The following is a 21,028-nucleotide window of genomic DNA, read 5'->3' as shown; positions in this document are numbered from 1 at the left end:
GGGGGTAATGATATTATACAACTCATTAAGTTTGTAGAGTGGTTTAATGTATTAAATAATGTCAAGTGATTAGAATAATGCCTGGAGCATAAGAACATGCAAAATGCTGTTATTATTATGATTTTACTCTTATTCTAATGTTAATGGGGAATTATTAAGTATTAGACAATGGGTAGTTGATTTCATACAGTTACACATTTTCTTGTTCTGAATTTCTTTCCAAAGTAATACCCAAATATCAGAGTGTGTACTAATGGTGGTGTATGTATGTGTTGTGTGCATCTGTAATTTGGATAGAAAACTCACAGGAAAAAAACCCCACAACTAGTTTTAGACATGAAAATACAAAGGGTTAGGGTGGAAAGACAAACCACTTTTAGCAGACTAAGATTATAATTGTGATGATTATTTTTGATGAAATTACACCAAATAAGACCCAAAGTGAAAAATCTGTCTTCTGTGAATTTTATGGACTTGTTAGGATCATTAGTTTTTGCACTAACAAGGTAGGTACATTGTTGCATTCTTGGAAAACCATGTTGAATGGCTTTATTGCTCTAACTTATTTTATTTCCACTTTCAGAGCTCCTATGGATACGGTGACCTGTTTTCTGACACATGGAAAGCATTTACTGATTATGATGTGATACATTTGAAAACTTATGATTCCAAAGGGTATGGGAAACTTTACTGAAATGTCTGTAAATAATTGTCATTACAGATGACTCACACATCAGATAAATACTTAGTGTGAGTTCCTATTAGCTATTGGGTTAGCCAAAAGTCCATTTAGTTTTCTCCATAATATAAAAGACCCATTTTTCATTTTCACTAATAATTTTATTGACTTTGTGTCAGTTACCTCCAGCTATTGGCTTCTAGTGAGCAGAGGCCAGGGGTGCTGCTAAATGTCTTCCAGTGCATAAGACAACCCCACAGCAAAGAATTATTTGGCCAAAATGTCAATAGTACCAAGAAACTTCTCAAACCACTTTTGACACATTCAATCAGTCACAGCACCTGTTCCATGCACTGCACAAATCCTTTTTTGCATTTCAGTTACATTTTACCTTTTTTGAAATAATAAAGCAGAATATACCAAAATGTGTATTTTCTTCCATCTTCAATATTAAAATGGCTACACAAAAATTCACCAATTTTGATGTTTTTACAAAAATAGATGCTGATATGACAGCTGTCACAATGCAATTTAACAAAATTTTTCAAATGAAGTTAAAGACAACTAAACACTACTAGAGCCATTGTAGGAAAAAACATAACAGACTTTTTGGCCAGCCAATATTACTATTGATTTCTTACCTCTTAGTTTCTTTTTTGGTAACTGGATCTTCATTGTTATTAACTTGCAGCTTTTAAAAATACTTTCTCATACCTTTTTCAAAAACATGAGTTTCACTTGAGTGAAATAGTTTGCTCTTCAACATATTTTAATGTAAAATAGAGGTTAATTAAAATTTACTTTCTGTAATTATAAGTGCTGTTTTGGTGTGAAGGGTACATATTGTCTTTTCTAACCTTTTAATATACCTGTATTGTTAGGTTTGTTTTTAAAGAAGTGATTTTTTCACTACTCCCTCGGATGAGATATGGGCTGTTTTATAATACCCCTCTGGTAAGAATCTTATCTGTTGCAAACATTCACATTTATAAAATTTATTCTTGAAATGTTTTAACATAACTTATATAACTAACTTCTGAAATAGTAATATATAAATATTCATTTTTTACTGTAGATATCTGGCTGTCAAAATACTGGATTATTCAGGGCATTTTCCCAGCATATACTACACAGATTGAACATCACACAAGAGGGACCCAAGGTAATGAATACACAGCAGATCAAATAATGTTGTTTTACTCAATGTCATTTCATTATAACCTTGGTGAGATGCCATAGGAACTTAACTCAATTAGCCTATACTTACACTAGTTTCATTATACATTATTTCACTTAAAGTCACAGAATTTATGAGATGATGTTAAGTGAGGACTTACTGATTTACAGGTTCCAAGGTGAGCTTGACTTTTTTTTTTAAGATTTATTTATTTCAGAGAGGGAAGGAAGGGAGACACAGAGAGAGAAAAACGTCAATGTGCAGTTGCTGGGGGTCCATGGCCTGCAACCCAGGCATGTACCCTGACTGGGAATCAAACCTGCAACACTTTGGTTCGCAGCCCGCGCTCAATCCACTGAGCTACGCCAGCCAGGGCATGAGCTTGACTTTTACCCTGAATAAAAATCAATACCACCTTTGCAGAAAAAGAAATACTCAGAAGACAGTGAGTGTTTCCTGTATTAACAACTTCTGAACCAGAGTGATCTGAAATCAAATGTCTACCACCTATATGAAGATAAACTAGGGATAGTGGAAGAATGTGCTTTTCTTCCCGTACCTTTTCCTTTGTCATACTTCCCCTCCACTGCCAAATCCCCATCTGAGTCACACAACATCTGCTCAAAAAAATCTACCCAACCATCCAAACACAAGTGTAGTGAACAAGTTTTGTCTCCTGTGGCTAAAGTAAATGTATTTTTTTTATTCCCTAAGAGAACTGTGAAGGAGTAATGCCTTAAAAAATGTTTCATAATGTATTCTTATTGTGTTTCATCTCTTTGTGAAAATCCCACTTTAGGTTCAGGTGTTCATTCATCTGTCTAGGCACATACAGCATCATTTTGCCTTTTCCTTTTGATTACAGGATGGAAAAATTAGAGTCACCCTTCTTGCACGGAGCACAGAATACCGGAAAATACTAACCAAAATGAGGTTAGTTTTTCTCTGTATTTTTAATGTCATCATATTAACTTTCTATAACTGGTATGCTTTAGTTTTTCACATTGCAGTAAATGTTTCAATTTGATTCAATTATTAGCCTTTAGAAAAGGTTATGTCCAGTTCATTTGTTAGATTTTTTTTTAATGAAAGTCTGAATTTTTTTTAAGATTTATTTATTTATTTTCAGAGAGGGAAGGGAGGGAGAAAAAGAGAGAGAGAAACATCAATGTGTGGTTGCTGGGGGCCAGGGTCTGCAATCCAGACATGTGCCCTGGCTGGGAATCGAACCTGCGATACTTTGGTTCACAGCCCACGCTCAATCCATTGAGTTATGCCAGCCAGGGCCTTCATTTATTAGATTTTTATTGAAAGGCACCAACCACTTATTAAACTCCCAAACTGATTTCAGTAGCATCAACTCATAAATTATATTTAACTTCAGTAAGATCAGCATGTGTACAACAATGTGGCTGGAAGATGTCACAACAGTAAGATTATTCCACAAAAATGTATCAAGAACTTCATGTGCTGGGTCATGGTTCCGGGACTTGCTAGAAACAGAATAGGACCAGTTTACAAATTCCTCATTTTGTTCTTCATTCCTCAGTCTTGGGGGAACATAGGTGATGACTGCTATAGCCATTTCCTGCTGATAAGGGGACAGTAAGTCAGGGAGAGTGAAGGAAGCATAAGAAATATGCTTAGAATACTAGGCCCATATAAGCAAATATCACAACCAGGAAAGTAAAACATGGTTCAAACCCAAATAAGAGCAGTTAGGATAGATAATTCAGTTTATACAGGCCTGGTACAAACTCCTGGGAGGAAGTAGTCTTCTTTCTAGGTGTCTGTGTCTTCTCTTCTTGGCCAGGTGGGGTCTGTTGCCCTGTTTCTTTTGAAAAGTAATTAACTAGAGGGAGTTCACAGACTGTTCTAATTAAGTAGTAGATGACCATTGGTGTTGATTTTTCCAAGTCTTGAGGGCCAGATAAAGCAGCATCTAGAGATAGCACACATTTTATAGCATCTAATTTTTTACAATATGCTTAAGGAAGGGTTTCCCATATAATATTTCATGCAGGAATCAATGGAGCTTGCTTGTAGGGGACTACTCTTACCTTAAGCAGGGCAGCTGATAGAACCTTATTCCAAGTTATGTTGGTTTCTTTCTTTTTTTTTTTATATATTTTCTCCCATTCCATGGGTTGTCTTTTCACTTTCTTTTTTTTTTTAAGATTTTATTTATTTATTTATTTTTAGAGAGGGAAGGGAGGGAGAAAGAGAGAGAAACATCAATGTGGGGTTGCTGGGGGCTTGGCCTGCAACCCAGGCATGTGCCCTGACTGGAAATTGAACCTGTTTTGATTCGCAGCCCGCACTCAATCCACTGAGCTATGCCAGCCAGGGCAAGTTGGCTTCCTGACTTACTCATCTTTTCAGTATTTTCTGTACACTGAGAAGTTCATGAAGCATGTAATTTCTGAGGGCCTTGCATATTTTCTGTCTTTTCTAGGCTATGCCTTGTGGAGGTACCATCCAGCAATATTGTTTCCCATTAGTTTCTGGATTGTCCCATTCAAAGGCAAACAGGACTCTGGGGTATACAATAAAAGACATCTTTTTAGTCCAGAACTATAAACTAGCAGAGGTCTCCAGATCAAGCTGTAAGCAAAGTAAAAGGATTTGGTGCCATCATATATATATCCTCTATAGTTTGGCTCTCAAGTCCTATACAAAACTATTATCCCCTGTGCTGGGTGTTTTTGCACTGGCAGGCTTAGAGTGGTATGTGGGGAGTGACATGGTCAGATTAATTAGCATTTAAGAAAGGTGGTGATCTATGCTGATCAGTGTGGCTCAGTTGGTAGGGCCTCATCCCATAAAGTGAAAGGTCACCAGTTTGATTCTGATTGGGCGTGTGAAAGAGCCAACTGACTGATGTTTCTCTTCCTCTCTTTTTCCCTGCCTTCTACCCCTCTGTAAAAAATAAAGGAAAAAAGAAATGTCGCTATCTGTGGCTTTATACCTTCTTTTGCAGGTCTCTCCAAAGGGTATTTTTCAAATTTGGAATTTTATTACCTGGATGAAGTTTTACTATTACTGGGTCATCAGCTTGGCTTTTCCTGGCCTCTGTCAGCCCAAACATTTCTCTTACTTTTTGTAGAATTTATTCATGGATATCTGGTTGAGGCTTGTCTTCCAGTTGTAATTGCACAACTTGGAGGGCACAGGCTTGATCTGGTAGGACATTAATGTTGATTTTTTTCTGGTGAGGAAATCTGGTGGGCATTTAATTTTGTTAGTGGATCTCATCCCAACAAGAGAATATATTCAGGCATATGTAGAAAGTTGTGTTTTAAATGTGATTTCTGCCCTGGCTGGTGTGGCTCAGTGGATTGAGTGCCAGCCTGTGAACCAAAGGGTCGTTGGTTCGATTCCCAGTCAGGGCACATGCCTGGGCTGTGGGACAGGTCCCTAGTAGGGGGCACGGGAGAGGCAATTGCACATTGATATTTCTCTCTTTCCCTTCTTCTCTCTCTAAAAATAAACAAATACAATCTTTTTAAAAAAGTATTTCCCCTACATGACATTTGAATGGCTGAAGGAAGGGTCCGTGGGGGTATTTCCCTCCCAACAACTGTAATAGCTATGGTTTTGGGGGAGGAGGCCTTGTTTGATATTTAGGATAGAACATGTAGCTTCAGTATCAGTTAGAAAGTCTATGAATCTCTGTCCCACAGCAGTTGTCACCCAGGGTTTGTTGTTTAAATGAAAGAACCTTGAGGCTCCCCAGGGCCTGCCATAGCTGGTTAGTAATGGGCTTACCTGTGGGGACTTCCTTCCCCATCCTTTCCTGCGATTAGGACATTCTCATCTCCAGTGATTCTCTTATTTAAATATGTACAATGCTGTGGCCCTAAATGGGGACAACCCTTTCAGTCAGCAGGCTCCTGGGGTTTTGCCCATGGTTGTTTCTTGAGCAAGCGCCTTACTGGATCTTGATTGTATGCTGGTAAGTGTTGAGGTGAGCACTGCAGCTTATTGTATCATGTCATGTTGTGAGCCTCAAAAACTCTGTCAAGGAAAGTGCATGGGTGCTTCTTGGGCCCTTGTTCGGGCCCCTCAATTAAGTCCCATTACCAGGCATCCACTTCCACTGAGCCAGGGATGGCATGACTTGGTGGATCCCAGGGGGTTGGTGTGGGCCTTCTTGCCGCTCCCATTCCTGCATGGAGCTTGGAGCCCACAGCCTGGGCTTTGCCCTGGGGCTGGCCTTGGCAACACCCCAGCCACAGCAGGTACCCCGCCTGATGCTGTCCAAGTGCTCTACTTTCTGTCATGTCTCTTACCTGGCAGGCTTTTCTCTGAGTCATGTCTTCAGTATTCAATTGACAGTGAAATTTAAACATATATTGCAATAATATTTAACATTTTAAGATAGCAACTAGAATTATTTCTTTACTTGACAAATCTTTCCATGTAATTTTAGTATATTAAATAGGCCAAATTAGTTTAAGAAAAATTTTTATAGGGAGAAAGAGAACAAATCTTTGAGGCATTACAGGGGAATAACCGAAATCCATTTTCAGGTTAAGAAAATGTCTCCTTTTAAAACCTGGGCCCTGGGAAGTTTGTCAAACATACTTGACCAAAAAATTGTATATCACTATGAAACAATATTAAATTGCCCATTTACCCAAAGTGACAATAAAAGGTATCAAACATATTGGTAACTTAGATTAAGGGTTAATGACTTTCCACTTTGAAGATAATTAATATGGGGCTCCTGTCTGAACTGACTGCAGAGCTTGGGACTGAGTTCAGTGCCCTTGCAGGGGGTTTGAGGGAGTAGGTGCGACACACACACACACATACACACATGACTGCACCTCAGGCTGCACTCTATAGCGGGGACCCTGTGGCTGAGCTTCAGTGATCACCACATAGTAGCTCAGGGCCAGGACTGGATGCCAATAATTGCTGCAGTCACCTCCCTCAGGGAAGGCTGAAGAGGGCAGCATACACAGCCTTAAATCTCCACAAACTTTGTGAAACAGAATAGTGCAGTAGATTAAGAACTCTTCCAGACAGACATCCAAGACCTGGGACTGTGCCGGACACAGCTTCCCAGGGTGAGGCTCTACTCCACAGTCCATGAAGCTTTAGACAAAGAGGTGACTCAGCCACTATTTCTTTACCCAAAAGTGAAAGTAGAAAGTAGGCCATTGGGGCTGGAGCTTGCCATCAGCTGAGAAAGCCTGTAAGTGGCTGTTCTGGTCACTTTCAGGGCCTTCGGCAGTGGTCACAAGGCCTCTTGCTTTCTGCTGCCCAAATTGTCACTGAGCCAGGGATGCTGCCTGACATACACAGGAGCCAGTACTGTGACATCTACTTTGGAGAAAAAGAAAGGCAAAGAGATGGGAGGGAAGGCTCCGGGTTTGGGGTGGGATTTTAAGGGGTTTCAGCACTGGATCTTCTTGGAAGATGGGCCTTAACTTCTGAAAGGTCCCAGTCTTCAGGTACCAGTCACATCTGATCCTTTGAACGGTTCCATGGGGTCAATTAAGGATTCACAGTGTTAGTCATAGTGGCATTCCAAAGTTGAAACTTTGGTTCCGGGCCTTGTTAGGAAAGGATCTGTAGGGGCTTTGCAGTTACAATCCTGGGAAAATTACTTAACTTCTCTAAGCTTCTGGTATATCACTTACAAAATGCACATAATAGTAATATTTCCTTGGTAGGACTTTTATGAAGATTAAGTAACCTAACCCTTAAAAAATGCCAGCATAATTTAAGTGCACAATCAGTGATGCTTTTGTAGCCATCAATGTTGTGCATTCTGTATGCCACAGACGCAGGACACAAGCACAGGACACAGGTGCGGGACATGGCGCGTATGTTTCTGAAGAGCAGGAGCCACAGTGTTGGGTTAAGGTGGCCTAATTCTGAAGGACTGGAGAGCCATGGCTATGATTTTAATAATAGATTAATTTGCTTTTTTACTTTCTGTATGCTAAAAGAATAATTGTTTTTCTGTATAGAAATATTGAAAATGTTTTCCTGCTAAGAACTCAGTATTTTCAGAGGATGAGGCCCAAGGTGCTAGTGGTTTATTTGAAATGAGATAATGGATAGAAAAAAATTCTTAACATCATGTGGAACAAAGTGCCCAGGAAATTACATGTTGAAACTTGAGGGAATAAGTAGCAAATGGTAATAATAACAGTTAACATTTAGTGAGTCTCTGTCCAGAGCACTTTGCTCCCCTGAACTTTCTCCTTTCAGCCTCATGACATCCGAGTGCAGCATAATTTTTGGGAGGCAGTGTGTCCTGGGGGGGAGCCAACATTTGAACTCAGTAAAGGGTTAGTAGAGCAATAGACCTGAAGGATATTTAATATGTGGAAAATATTTTGTATGAGAAATAAGAAATGTGAGGACTCAAAGAAAAGTAAAACTGTAGAGAAGGAAAAGAAATTTTAAATGTTCCTGTTATTTTCCCAGCTTGTAAACGCACTGAAAACGGTATCTACATTTGAAGTCCAGATTGTCGATTACAAGTATAAGTAAGTAATTGTGCACCCTCGGGCAGAAGCTGTCACCTTTTTTTCTAGATGAATTAATGGAAAATAGAAAGGATTTTTCAAACTGGAGTTGTTGGCGTTTTAGTTGGAAGGGACAAGCAGACACTAGCAGTGAATGAAGTGGGCAGGTCAGGGCACAGGCATGGTTGCTCTTTGGCTGTTAGGGGCCTGATGTTGTTTACCATCTCATTTTTCAAGAGGAATGATGAATTTGTATTTTCATGTGAAATGTCTGGATTTTTACATTGGCAACTAATTCTGAATTTTTAAAAAATGTTGTAGACCTATAAATTTGCCTTATTAACTGCCAGGTTTCAACTTTTGACCTAAAATTAGTTATGTGTGAATAATTTGAGGGTCATAGAACAATATGAAAGTTTTATACAATCTTATAAAACATTTACACTGCTATTAAAATTCTGATACTGTAACAGGGTGCAGCCAAGAGTGGGGCCCCAAATAGGGATTTGGAATGGGGTCCAGAACTCAGGGTGTCCAGGAAATATTAGGATGTCCTCACCTCTCCCTGCACAGGTGTGGGTTGGAGGAAGGGGCACATGGAGCAGGGCCATTGAGAGCTGTTTTGCATAGCAACAACTTTGCAGCTAACCTCTGGTGTGGTCATTTAACATGTTTATAACCTTTAACTGGTATTAAATAGCTGTGGCCATGCTCTGAGCCAGTGGGTGATGGAAATAACTTCCCCACCAAGACGTAACTGGGGGGCAGGTCCCCCAAGTTACAGCACCTGCATGGGAGCTTAGAGAGGATTGGCTCCATGACACGGGGCCACGCATGCCCAGACCCACGATGGCAACCCAGTGAAGCTGGAAGGATATGGGAGTGCTGGCAAGTATAGCCAATGGTGAGAGGCATCAGAAATGGGGCTGCAGAGGATTGGTGGAGGGATTTAAAACCCAGATGAGGCAGCCATTGTGCAGGGAGAACCACATGGCTTTGCCAGAGTGGGTTCTCTCTCCCATGACCCTAGGAGAGAGAACCACTCGGTCTTTAGCAGAGTGGGGACCCCTACAGCCCTGTGAGAGAGAGAGAGAGAGCCACTCGGCTTTGCCAGAGTGGAGACCCCCACAGCTTTAGAAGGGGGAACCACCACCTGGCTTTAGTAGAGATCCCGGTGATAGAGCTGATGGTGCCGGGAACCAAGGGAGGCCTACCAGCCAAGACAGATTACTGGGAAGAACCGGGGGTTGCCTTAGCCATGGACTTCCATTTCTTTTCCTGAGATACGGTACCCCAGACTGGCCAAAGGGGGGAAGGAAGGACTGTGTGTGTTTGTGGGTATTTTAAGGGACTTTGGGATTTTGATGAAGACATTAGGTCACTACTTTAAGTTTGTATAGCATTAAATAAACATTTCCTTCTCACAAATCTTTGGCATTGAGAGACATCTTTCCTCTGGCAGCGGACATAACAAACCTGGGGGGTTCCTTTTGGTAATAGTATATTGTCCAAGCCCCACCCCCCACCGCGTTGTAATGTAACAATACAAGTAAAAAGCTTCACAAGACCGAATATGCCTGTCACTGTCTAGCTAACCTCTGTTGATGTAAAAACAGTAATGCCACAAAGGCAGTGTGTGTATCTGGATGGAAAGTCAAAGCTACATAGGTCCAAAGGAAAGGTGAAAGCTTTGTCTCCCACCCTCATCCACCCACAATCATCATCTTGTTTTCCAAACTGAATTTTATGAACAGTTTCTGTGTTAAAAAAGAACAAGTGTACATTTACCAGCATAAGGGTATCTAATGTAGACAGGTTTAAACTTATCAGTGTTGCATCTCACTCATCACACATTCATTCTTTCTTTCACACAAATCTTTATTGGGGTCCTACCATGAGCTGGTCACAGGCTTTGAAGTAGGAATGCAGTCATGTGGCTAGTATGGCTCTTGTCTTGAGGACTCTAGACACTAAATAAAAATAAGTAACAATTATTGATGCGGACCCTGCCTCGCGGGGTCCTCGTCATTATAGATGAAATATGAGACAAATTCACACGGACTACCGAGTTCTGTGGAGGAAAAGGGACAGCATGGCTTTTCTCTCGAGGGGAGCAAAAGCCTAGGTCCTCACTCCAATGAGCTTTTATTGTCTTACTGGGCACATTACAAGAAGGTCCTCATTAAATATGCACAGGCTCACTTTAGGTGGTTACCTTATACAGAAAACAAAGGAGAGGATGCTGGTAATCACATCACAGAAGAGGGATGTTTGCAAATGAAAAGGCAAAAGTAGTTGGACCAGTTACACTCATCCTTGGAAGGTTTAGCATGGTTTTTAGGAAGTTGCTTTGCAGTAAATGTTATCAATTCATGGTGAGGGAGTTTTAGCAAAAAGCAAGACTCAGTGGCCTAGGTAAATTGTAGGCCTGATTCCCCACAGGAGAACCTATCCGTGTCGTGGGTCCTGTGCATCTCCTGATGGGAGCTGGACCCACACCATGCAGAATGGTCTCCTACAAGTTATTAAGAACAGTGACCCTATATTGAGACTTATTATTATGCTTTGCTTTATCTTATCTCACTCTTCCAACAGTCCTGTGAGGTTGGCAAAGTTATTCTTGTTTTATGAATTTTACTGTGCCCTGGTGACCACCCTCATTGTCACATGAAGAAATATAGCATGCAAGAAGTGGCCAGGCATCGGGCTAACAGAATGGAGGAGCAGAGATGTGCCCCTGAGGCTTTGCTATTGACTGGGTTTCTCAGATGAAGGAAAATGATAATAAATTCAGACCTTCCCAATTTGAGGACCATGTTAGTAATGTAATCACATGGATATTGGTGATGCCCAAGCCATAGACATTTTCCATAACTGGCAATTCTCTGCCTATATTCACCTGGATGGTGTCCTATCTTTCCCTTGCATCAGTGGCACTCCTAGGGAAACTGATGCATGTGTACCTCATGTGAGACACATGGTATCATTGTCTTCCTTTCTTTGTGTGGGTGCGGGATTTTTGTTGTATTTTGAGAGGCAGATCTTAAAGAGAAGGAACTGATTAAGAAGAAATTTACTTTCCCTTCTTAAGTTAAAAATCTTGATTATTTATTTTTCTCTAGTTTGGGTAAGTGGGACTGGGAGGTCTAATCCCATTATGTTTGTGTTATTCTCATTCCAGGATTTCTTCCCAGACTCACTTTGGTGAACTTTTTGGCATCAATTTTAGTTCAGATTTTCACATCTTTTAGTGTCTTGAATTCAAAGAGCACTTTTACAGTCTTAGCATGCATAAAATTGTGGATTAGTCTGTTGCAAAGGCAAGAAACTGCTTGGTTGTATCGAGATAATTTAAGTTATTCAGATGGCATTGAATAAGTCAACTCACACAAGGAGGAATTAATTTCCTATTTTAAAAAACCACTTTATCATCTTAAGGAAATAATTTCTCATTTAGTGCAAGTATACCATAACATCTTTTCAACCCTTGCTAGTTTCACTTTTTCATAAAGAGAAAGCAGGCATCAGGCTTAGAGCTTTACCTTACAATGGTATTTACTTAGGTTTGAATAATACTTTTTAGTTTGATTATATCAATTTTTATAGTTTTGTTTATGTCATATGTTAATGGTTTTCCATCTAAGATGGCTATAAAAGTTTCCTTCTAAATTAAATACACTTAGGTTTTTAAAAAAGAGAGTTTACTTTAGAAAAATGTTAAATTATTGAGTATTAAGTTATTAAATACTGGAGTAGGCTTGAAATGGCAAAAAAACATATGGTGAATGTGATTTCAGTTGGGAAAGACACTCATAAATGTTTTAACTATGAGTCATGAGCTCAACTCAACTTAGTGCTTTCTCTTTTTTTTCTATCTGTCTTTTGTTGTTCTGTATGTACACAGGGAACTTGGGTTTTTGGATCAGCTAAGGATCACCCACAACACAGATATATTTATTGGAATGCACGGAGCTGGTCTTACCCATTTACTTTTCCTGCCAGACTGGGCTGCAGTATTTGAGCTGTAAGTGTTTGGGGGCAGTTTTACATTGAGGCAGCTACCTCATAATGATCTTTCCATGCATGCTGAGTCTTTTACTAAGAGAATCAAAAGGCTCAATATTTAATCATTCTAGGGAAGTTATATCATATAGACATCTGGAAAGAAAAAAAAGAACTAAAGCTAAAAATATGAAGTCTGCCATTTCACAAAGCAAGGAAACCTGCCCCTTCCTCCTCTATCTCAGCAGAAGATGTGACTCGGTGATTTCTTACTTGGGGTTCCTTCCTGTGTGCCTCTTAACCTGAGCATCTCCCACACTCACTGTAATTACTATATTAAAAGAGAAGCTGTGTGTTGCACACTCATGTTCACAGCAGTCAAGATGTGGAAGCAACCCAAATGTCTGTCAAGGGATGAGTGGATAAACAAAATGTGGTCTATACACACAATGGAATACTATTCAGCCTTGATAAGGAAGGAAATTCCATCACATGAAACTACGTGGCTGGACAATGAGGGCATTATGTGAAGTGAAATAAGCCAGTCACAAAAGGACAAATACTATATGGTTTCACTCATAGAAAGTTCCTAGAATGGTCATATTCACAGAGACAGAAAGCAGAATGGTGGTTGCCAGGAACTGGGGGCAGAGGAGGGGTTAGTGTTTAATGGGGACAGAGTGTAAGTTTTCAAGATGAAAAGTTCTAGAGATTGGGTTACACATCAATGTAAATATACTTACCACTACTGAACTCTATACTAGAAATGGTTACAATGATACATTTTATATTTTCTATCACAATTTTAAAAAAGTAGAGTTTGAGAACCTGTGTATCTCATGAAGAACAGAGCTCCAAAACAAGCTGACCACTTCACCTAGTATTCACTGATTCACACATAGGAAGTGAGGTGTCAGGGTGCAAGTGATTGCCCTGAAGGCTCCTCCACCTCAGTGGCTGGTTATAGAGATGTGGCCTTCTCACCCTTAATAATTCTACACTCTGCCTCCTCTTTAGTTCTGACACACCACTTGTTACCAGGTTTCCCCGCTTTGCGTCCAAATATCTTGATGTTATGGTTCCATTTTAAAAATGACTTGACTCAGTATTTAAATTGGCAACTTTTGTAGAAAAACATTGTCATGAACTTCCACACCATGCAAAAATATTTTAAAATATACATGTTAGAGAAATAGCCAGATAATTGTGAATTCTATCTCGTCTTTATTTCTCTTAGAGGGAGAGAGAGAAGAAAGGAAGGAAGGAGGAAGTAAAGAAATGTAATTGAGAAAGCCTAGACCTTGGAATTCAGCAGGCCTGGGTTTAGTTTCTGATTCACTAGCTCTCTGACCTTTGGAAGTGTTACCTACCCCAAGTCCACAGTGCAAAGACAGGTATTATGACAAAATATGAAATTCATAGTCAGCCCTATTGATAAAGGTCAGTCTCCATTGTATACTGTTTCATAAAGTTAAGGTAATCTAGTTATGAGAATATTATAAAAATACAGGGTTTTGCAAAAGAAGGTTTATTGATGTTTGTATGAAAAATAATACAATAATTAAAATAATAATATAAGAATAAACTATTTCACATACAGCTGTAAAACCACTTTTGCCCCACCCTATAGTCTCCCTCAGTCTTGTTTACTGTTTACACAAACTTCTGCAAGAACCTATTTGGAAGGTGGATTGGGCAAAAACTTCAGTCTCACGTGTGGATGCCTTTGGTCCCTTAGGTACAACTGTGGAGATGAGCGTTGCTACCTGGACCTGGCCAGGCTCAGAGGCATACATTATATCACTTGGCAAAGACAGAACAAAGTCTTTCCTCAAGATAAGGTAAACTTAAATGGCAAGCTCACCTTGGTTTTGCTTTTTAATAAGTTTTAAGTGTCTAGTTATGAAAAACTGTTATTAAACTTCAATCCAAGAATAAATTGTTTTGTGGAATAGTGAATTGTTACCGCTCATATTTGCAAATTGGAAGAAGGGGGAAATTAATCTCTTGAGGGGTAGAGGGGGGTTCAGGGCCAGAAAGTAACTCCAGGAGGAGACCAGAGTGACCAGACAGTGTAGCAGCAAGCAAAGGTGGGGGTTGGGGGGTGCAGGGTTGTACCTGAGCCAGATCTGCTCTGCTTTCTTTCTGAGTGGTCTTGGGAAAGGGTCATTGTTCAACGCTGGTGGGTTCATCACAGGGAGCACAGGAAGTTCTGGTCCAAGTGTAAAGCCTGGGGCTCCAATGATAATCCCAGCAGCAGACAGCGATGGAAGCCTAGATGCCTCACTGCAAGGAGTAGCCTATGAGTCCTCGCTTTGAGCCCAAGGCAGTGCCTTACTGAGGAAGGAAGAAGCTTGCTGCCGTTGTCTTCCACCTGGTCACCTGTGTCTCCCATGGCTGCCGGGGGGATCCCACTGCCAGCCCCGCTCACCAAGTCCAAGGAACCTGTGCACATGGATAGCCCAAGGCCCAGCAGCATCCTGGTCTTGCTCACCACGTGCCCTGACTCCAGAATGAGCCACCTCTTTACTGGCACTGAGCCCAGCATTCAGGATAGTTTAAGCAACACTGTTTCATTGACCAAAATGGGGAGATTTTCTGCTGTCTCCTAAGCTCTCTTCAGACTGAAAACTGCTGCTCGTGGTAACTTCAAGGCTATCAGCCTGCTGTTGGAGGAGGCACACTGCTACCAGCTGTGAGTGGTGGTGCTTGAGTGAGAGCACAGCTGCACCTGGGTGAGAGGGTCACCCTCCCTAGTGAGGAGGTCTTCCCAGAGACCAGCGACGTCTGTGCAGTCCTGGCAGCACTGGCTGGAACCAGGACCATGTCATCTTGGAGATTTTGTTCAAAGGGGTTTCAGCTAGGTGTGTCCTGTGGGGCTGGTGTGGCCTCCTCCCAGTTGAGATAGTAGTGCTTGGCCCAGAGGAGTGGCTACCACACCTACTGCTGTCCCGGTAAAGCCAGAATCCCCAGAGTGGGCCCTGTATTAGTGCCCACCTGAGGCTCCTCGCCCTGGGGAAGCCCAGGGACCTGGAAACAGTTCTGCCTATACCTGCTTAGTGGCCTTCATGGGCCAAGAGTGGTGCTGCAGGGTCTGAGGCCAGTCCAGGGTGCCCCAGGGCCCCAGGCACCATGAATGTGGGGTGCTGGTGGCATGCTTTACTGAAGGATTGTTGCTGTGACCCAAAGATGCCTTAGTGGGAACTCTGCCACTAGTTTCCCAGCGGCTGGGCTCCCCAGCCCCGCAGTGTCCTCCAAGGCCCTGGGGCCATAATGGCCAGGTCAGCGGAGCCTCCCCAGCCCACTGCAGAGGAGCTCTTCACCCTTCTCCATACACAGCAGACTCTAGTGGGTCTCCATGCATCAGAGATGGCTTATTTTTCTGCAGTATTTAAACCAGAAGTAACTGTAACTGCACAAGCCGGAGATGCGGACAAGGACCAACCTTTTTTTATCTGGCACTCCATTTTCAGTCAGACATGCAGCACGTCCACCCCCAGGGTGGGAGAGCTGCTGGACACCCTGGTCCAGGTGCCCATCAAGTAGGGCTTAGAGAGATCTGGTCCCTCTCTAAGGGTGTGGGGAAGGCAATACTGTAGGAGTTGAAACAGGGTCCCCAGGGAGCAGGGCTGCTGGGAGGTGGGGGATGGGTGGCTGTGGAACTACTTCACCTTTACTGCTACCTGGGACACAGGCCACACTTGGTGGGTCACCTGACCTACTGATGTCCCAGGGCTTCCAGTCCGTTTTGTGTGTCCTCACATCTGGACTCCTGGAGAAGTCTCTCCCCATCCAGACCAGCCACAGGGCCACATGGCATCCTTACCTCAGGAAGGGGCCCCACAGTGAAGGCCCACCTGTCAGCAACATCTTCTGGGTACCCATCTCAGGAAGCTGTCCCCAGCTCTGATGTTCCTACACTAATATGCACACTAAATTTTTTTAAAAGGTTTTATTTATTTATTTGTGGAGAGCATGGAAGGGAGGGAGAGAAACAGGGAGAGAAACATCGATTGGTTGTCTCTTGTATGCACCCCAACTGGGGATTGAACCTGCAACCCAGGCATATGCCCTGACCAGGAGTCGAATCAGTGACATTTTGCTTTTGCTTTGTGGAACAATGCTCATTGTTATAGTAGCCTGAGGGGGACCCTGTCCTGCAGTGTCCCCCAGCATTTTGGGTGAAATAAGACTGCCAAGACAAGATCTGCTTGGGGAGAAAAGGCTGGCTAATCTCTCAGAGAAGAGCCCTGAGCACCTTTTTCCTTGGGCTTTTTTTTGAGTTTAGCTTTTGTAGGAATACATATCAAAGAAAGGACATATGGTTTACAAATAATATTTCTGGGATCTGAGGGTCTTTTTCAGTCAGGGTCTGGTAGATAGAGTGATGCCAATTGGCCATAAAACCTGGGGAAATAAATTCATTTTGTGCTTGGACCCTAAACATTTAGTATGCAGAGCTTGAGAGCATTCTTAGCAAAGCAGGTTTTATAGGATTTAATGCATTCTTTCTCTGGCCTAATTACCCCTGGAAACCACCCATTCCAGCGCAGGGCTGCGCCCCCTAAAGGCATTATTTCAGGTCTGAGTCAGGCGGGGAAAGCAAGGCAGCCAAACATCAGGAGAGTTTTTACAGATAGGATGAGGACTCAGGCTATAACAAAGCCTAGGGGTGAAGTTTCCTCATCCCTTCTCTAAAGTCCCCTAAGTCCTTCCCTGATAGTCCCTTCACAACTGTGCCTGTCTTAGGTTGTTCCTCCCTTGGGGAATCTTACCCATCGTTGGCTAACCACTCATCTGCTTGGGCCAAGCAGGGGGATATGATAGAGGGGATAGGTTTTTGTCTCCTTAGCAGCTTATGTCCCTAAGGCTTTTTTTTTTCTATTCAGCCTTAGCCGTGGGAGGCTACATCTCCTGAAACCAGTCAGGGTGGTTCCCAACACTAGCCCACTGATGAGACCTGGACACGAGTATACCTTGGACTCAGATTCCAACAAGGAGTGGCCTCAAGGGGTCCCCATAGACCTGCTGCCTGTTAGATGACAGGCCCAAGGATGGACAGCCAGCCTTGTCATACTTGACTGAGCTCTGAGAAACCACAGACAGCTCCTCAGTGGGTAGAGCACTCACCTGGTATTGCCCTGCATATAATGCCTGTAGACTTGTATATGACTCCTTTAATATTATAAAGATGCTGATGTACAATTGTTGTGTTTGTGTAAACCCATTATGTTCTTTGTCATGTTCATGCCATAAACAATGCTGTAAAGAAAAAAAACATGAAATTTGGGGGTAGAATAGTCTATTAAATTACACATAAGAGGGACCAGCAAACTATATACCAGCAGGCCCACTCTGGCCCACCACCTGCTTTTATAACTAAGGTTTATTAGGACACAGTCATGCTCCTCTATGTATCATTAGCTGTGGCTGCTTGTGCCTGTCAATGGCAGAGTAACTGTGTCAGAGACTGTATGGTCCACAACTGAAAATGTGTTATCAGACTTGACCAAAATAAAATATGCTGACCTCTGAGGTAGAGCATGAATTAAAATAGTTACTTTGGCCAAAGTAAAGTAAAATTTTTCTTGTGTAGAAAAACATGTTTTCAGTGACTTATGGATGTATGTTTTGCTTTGTTTTTGCAGGGTCACCACCCAACTCTGGGGGAACATCCAAAGTTTACCAACTACTCTTTTGATGTAGAAGAATTTATGTACCTTGTCCTTCAGGCTGCAGACCACGTATTGCAACACCCAAAGTGGCCATTTAAGAAAAAACATGATGAGTTGTGAATGTGCTCAGTCTGTTTGCAGAAAGCGGGTGTTTGAGCTCTGCCACTCCCAGTTTAGTCAGTAAAACAAATGGTATTTCTTAGCCCTCAAATGATCTGTTCTATACCAAAATATGCCTTCAGGAGATTGCTTATAGGCTTTTTGCTGTTTCATGTGATTTTTGTGTCATTGCTATTTATAAAGATACTCTTTTTGTATTGAAAACTTTTACTTTTTGTAGCTCAAAAATTGGGCATGGTCTCACTGAGTAACTGAGCTTTCCTCTTAAGTAGTCAACTTTCTTAGCTTTAGAATTTGTAAATGTTTTTGTAGAATACAATGGGATTGCTCATTCCAGAGACTTTCAACTTGTTTATGATATATTTAAGTTCACAACAGCTTCTATTTGCCATAATTTATTCATAGCACTGTTTGTAGTAGGAAAGGAAGACATGCAACAAACACACAGTTTTGATTCTCAGTACCAAGCTATAGGATCAAGTAATAGATCAAACGGTGCTGTAACCAGATCCTTTTTTACTCTATCAGAGTCCAAATTAGCTCCCACTGAATTCTCTGCTGTATATTTTCAGTTGAAGGCAGCTAATAGAATCAAGAGCCTGAATGAATCATGCTGCTATATTCATATGTATTCACATATTTCATATGCAAATCAGTTTCCCCCAATGCACTACATACGATAAAGACAAATTAGAATATTCTTTAGGACTGTTCTGTGTACCTTTTAGCTGGTTTGCACTGGCTCCTTAGCTGTGGAGAGCACTTCCGCATCAAACCGTGGCCTCCAGTGTGTGCACTTGCTGCTGCGGTGCCTGTGCATGCACCCACCTCTTTCACAAAGAGGCATGGCAGTATTTTTGCAAACTTTAGATTAGCTATGTAAGAAGAATTGCCGCGGTCCAGCCGCAGCTAGGTCCAGGGTTTCCTGAAAGGTGGGTAAGGCGTTGGCGATGGGAGACAGACGACAACACGCCTCAGAGGACAGTGATGCTTTGTTCCGTTTATTGCAAGTACAAGCAGGTTTTTATACTTTCATTTTTAGCAGCGATTGACATTTGCGATTAGGTAAAGCAGAAAAAAATTAATACAAAGGTAACCAGGAAAAGTACAAAAATTCCCATAGATTCAGTTATATTAAACAAAGATTATTTTGACCAGGAGAGCCATAAATCAGACAATTAGAAATAGCTGTACGTACAAAGTTTGAATGTCTTATTGTTTATTAAAGTTCTCAGAATTTGTCATGGGGCAAAAGGATACGCTAAATTGAATAGAGGTTCAATTCAAATAGGAAATTTATTATAAGGAAATTTATTATAAGGCCTTTGTAATATCTAACTTACCTATTTACTTTTTCTGTCTAAAATACTTCTCTATGTACCATGGACTCTAACTCCCTGGTAACTGTTTCTACGTGCTTAATTTATAATAGTTAGCCAGCTTTTCTTATTTCTTTGCCTGTCTAATTCTACTTGGTATATATTCCTATTCAAGGTAAAGGCAGGGCTGTTACTCCAACAACTTTTAGACATTCAGGGGCTATTTCATTAGAGGGGATTTTATTCTCTGGTCAAGAAATTATTTTATACAACTTCATTGGAATTATGCAAATCAATAAACCTGAGATACAGATATCTGACAATCCCACCACCTTTTAATCTCCAAAACAAACATGTAAGGAGAGATAAACAGGAAATTCAGCTACAATAAACCCTTTTTATTCCTTAATTAATAAACACCAGGGAGGTCTGCTTTGAGCTAGCCTTTCCATGAAATTTAGACTATTATAAGGCACTTGAACTTCACCCTTATTGACCATTCTAATGCCACCCTCATATGCTCCTGTATAAGGCAATGGGAGATCTGGAATCCTCTGGAGACTATTAGCTCCTTTTGGGGGATACCATAACTTGCCAATAAACTAATATGCTACCCAGGGGTATCTTTAGGCTGTGGGTAGGGGTCTATATAGTTTTTTCTCATTTTCTAGAAAGACTCTTTGTATCTATGGGTAAGGAACAGGCATGGGAAAGTCCGTCAATAATTCAACCTATTGTAACTGATTTATGAATTCTTTTATGGGAACAATTGGGGATAATTTCTTACTCAGGTTTATAAACACCTTATTTAAAACAATCTGGGCATGATTCAATAGTCTAGGGAGAACTAGTTGTCCCTTCAGAATTTCCCTCAAAATCAATCATTGACTCTTTTAGAGCCTCTTTCTTCTCATGTTCTGTTCTTATGGGAATCAGGGTACAAAGTAAGACCATGATTAATATTAGCAAGGAAATTATTAAAAGCAATCCCCAGAAAAATTACCACCCCCCTTTGTATGCCACGCTCTCTTCCAGGAAGATGGATTCCTTGAATGCCCTCTTTCCATGTTCAGACCTTGTCAAAAAACATGGTTGGAAGAGGGCATGGCATTGTTTCCCTAAAGGACATGTGCATAATCCATTTCAAAATGAAAGCCATAAGGAAGTACTATTTATTGAATACCTGATATGTAGCCCACTCTTTGAATGGGATTCATGTCTTACTGTTTATCAACTTTCTATTTTGCAGTCAAAAATCATGGATTTATTTCACTGGAAAAAGATGCTTACATTTTAACACTTGACTAGTCTAATTTAGAGATTAGGGACTTCTAGTTTTTTAAAGTCCACTCTTAAAAATTAGCAGATTACAGCAGAGCTAAGAATTTTTTTTTTTACATTTTAGAGTTTTGTTTTGCTTTTTAAAGGAGAATGTGTAACAGAGAAGTGACCCAAGAAACTTATAATAGTTATTATCTGGACCTTCACAGAACAAGTTTGCTGCCCTTGCTTTAAAGGATTATGAACAATCTTCTAGAGTTTAGGAATATTTGTTAAAATATTTGCAA

The 21,028-nt window shown here is 41.1% G+C and overlaps 1 protein-coding gene across 1 annotated transcript in view; it reads left to right on the top strand.

The window, feature by feature from the left end:
- Window positions 1-19,029, top strand: part of EOGT (EGF domain specific O-linked N-acetylglucosamine transferase) — a 50,033-nt gene extending 31,004 nt beyond the window's left edge. The window contains 8 exon segments of the mRNA XM_036031003.1: window positions 584-675; window positions 1,561-1,633; window positions 1,755-1,841; window positions 2,722-2,793; window positions 8,304-8,365; window positions 12,249-12,368; window positions 14,085-14,187; window positions 17,995-19,029. Of these exon segments, the coding sequence (XP_035886896.1) occupies window positions 584-675; window positions 1,561-1,633; window positions 1,755-1,841; window positions 2,722-2,793; window positions 8,304-8,365; window positions 12,249-12,368; window positions 14,085-14,187; window positions 17,995-18,141 (756 nt within the window). The 3' untranslated portion in view covers window positions 18,142-19,029.
- Window positions 19,030-21,028: the final 1,999 nt, after the last annotated feature.

Source organism: Phyllostomus discolor, chromosome 7 (assembly GCF_004126475.2).
Source record: "Phyllostomus discolor isolate MPI-MPIP mPhyDis1 chromosome 7, mPhyDis1.pri.v3, whole genome shotgun sequence".
Classification (NCBI taxonomy): Eukaryota; Metazoa; Chordata; class Mammalia; order Chiroptera; family Phyllostomidae; genus Phyllostomus; species Phyllostomus discolor.
The sequence above is the reverse complement of the archived record's forward strand: the minus strand, read 5'-3'. Positions and strand labels throughout refer to the sequence as shown.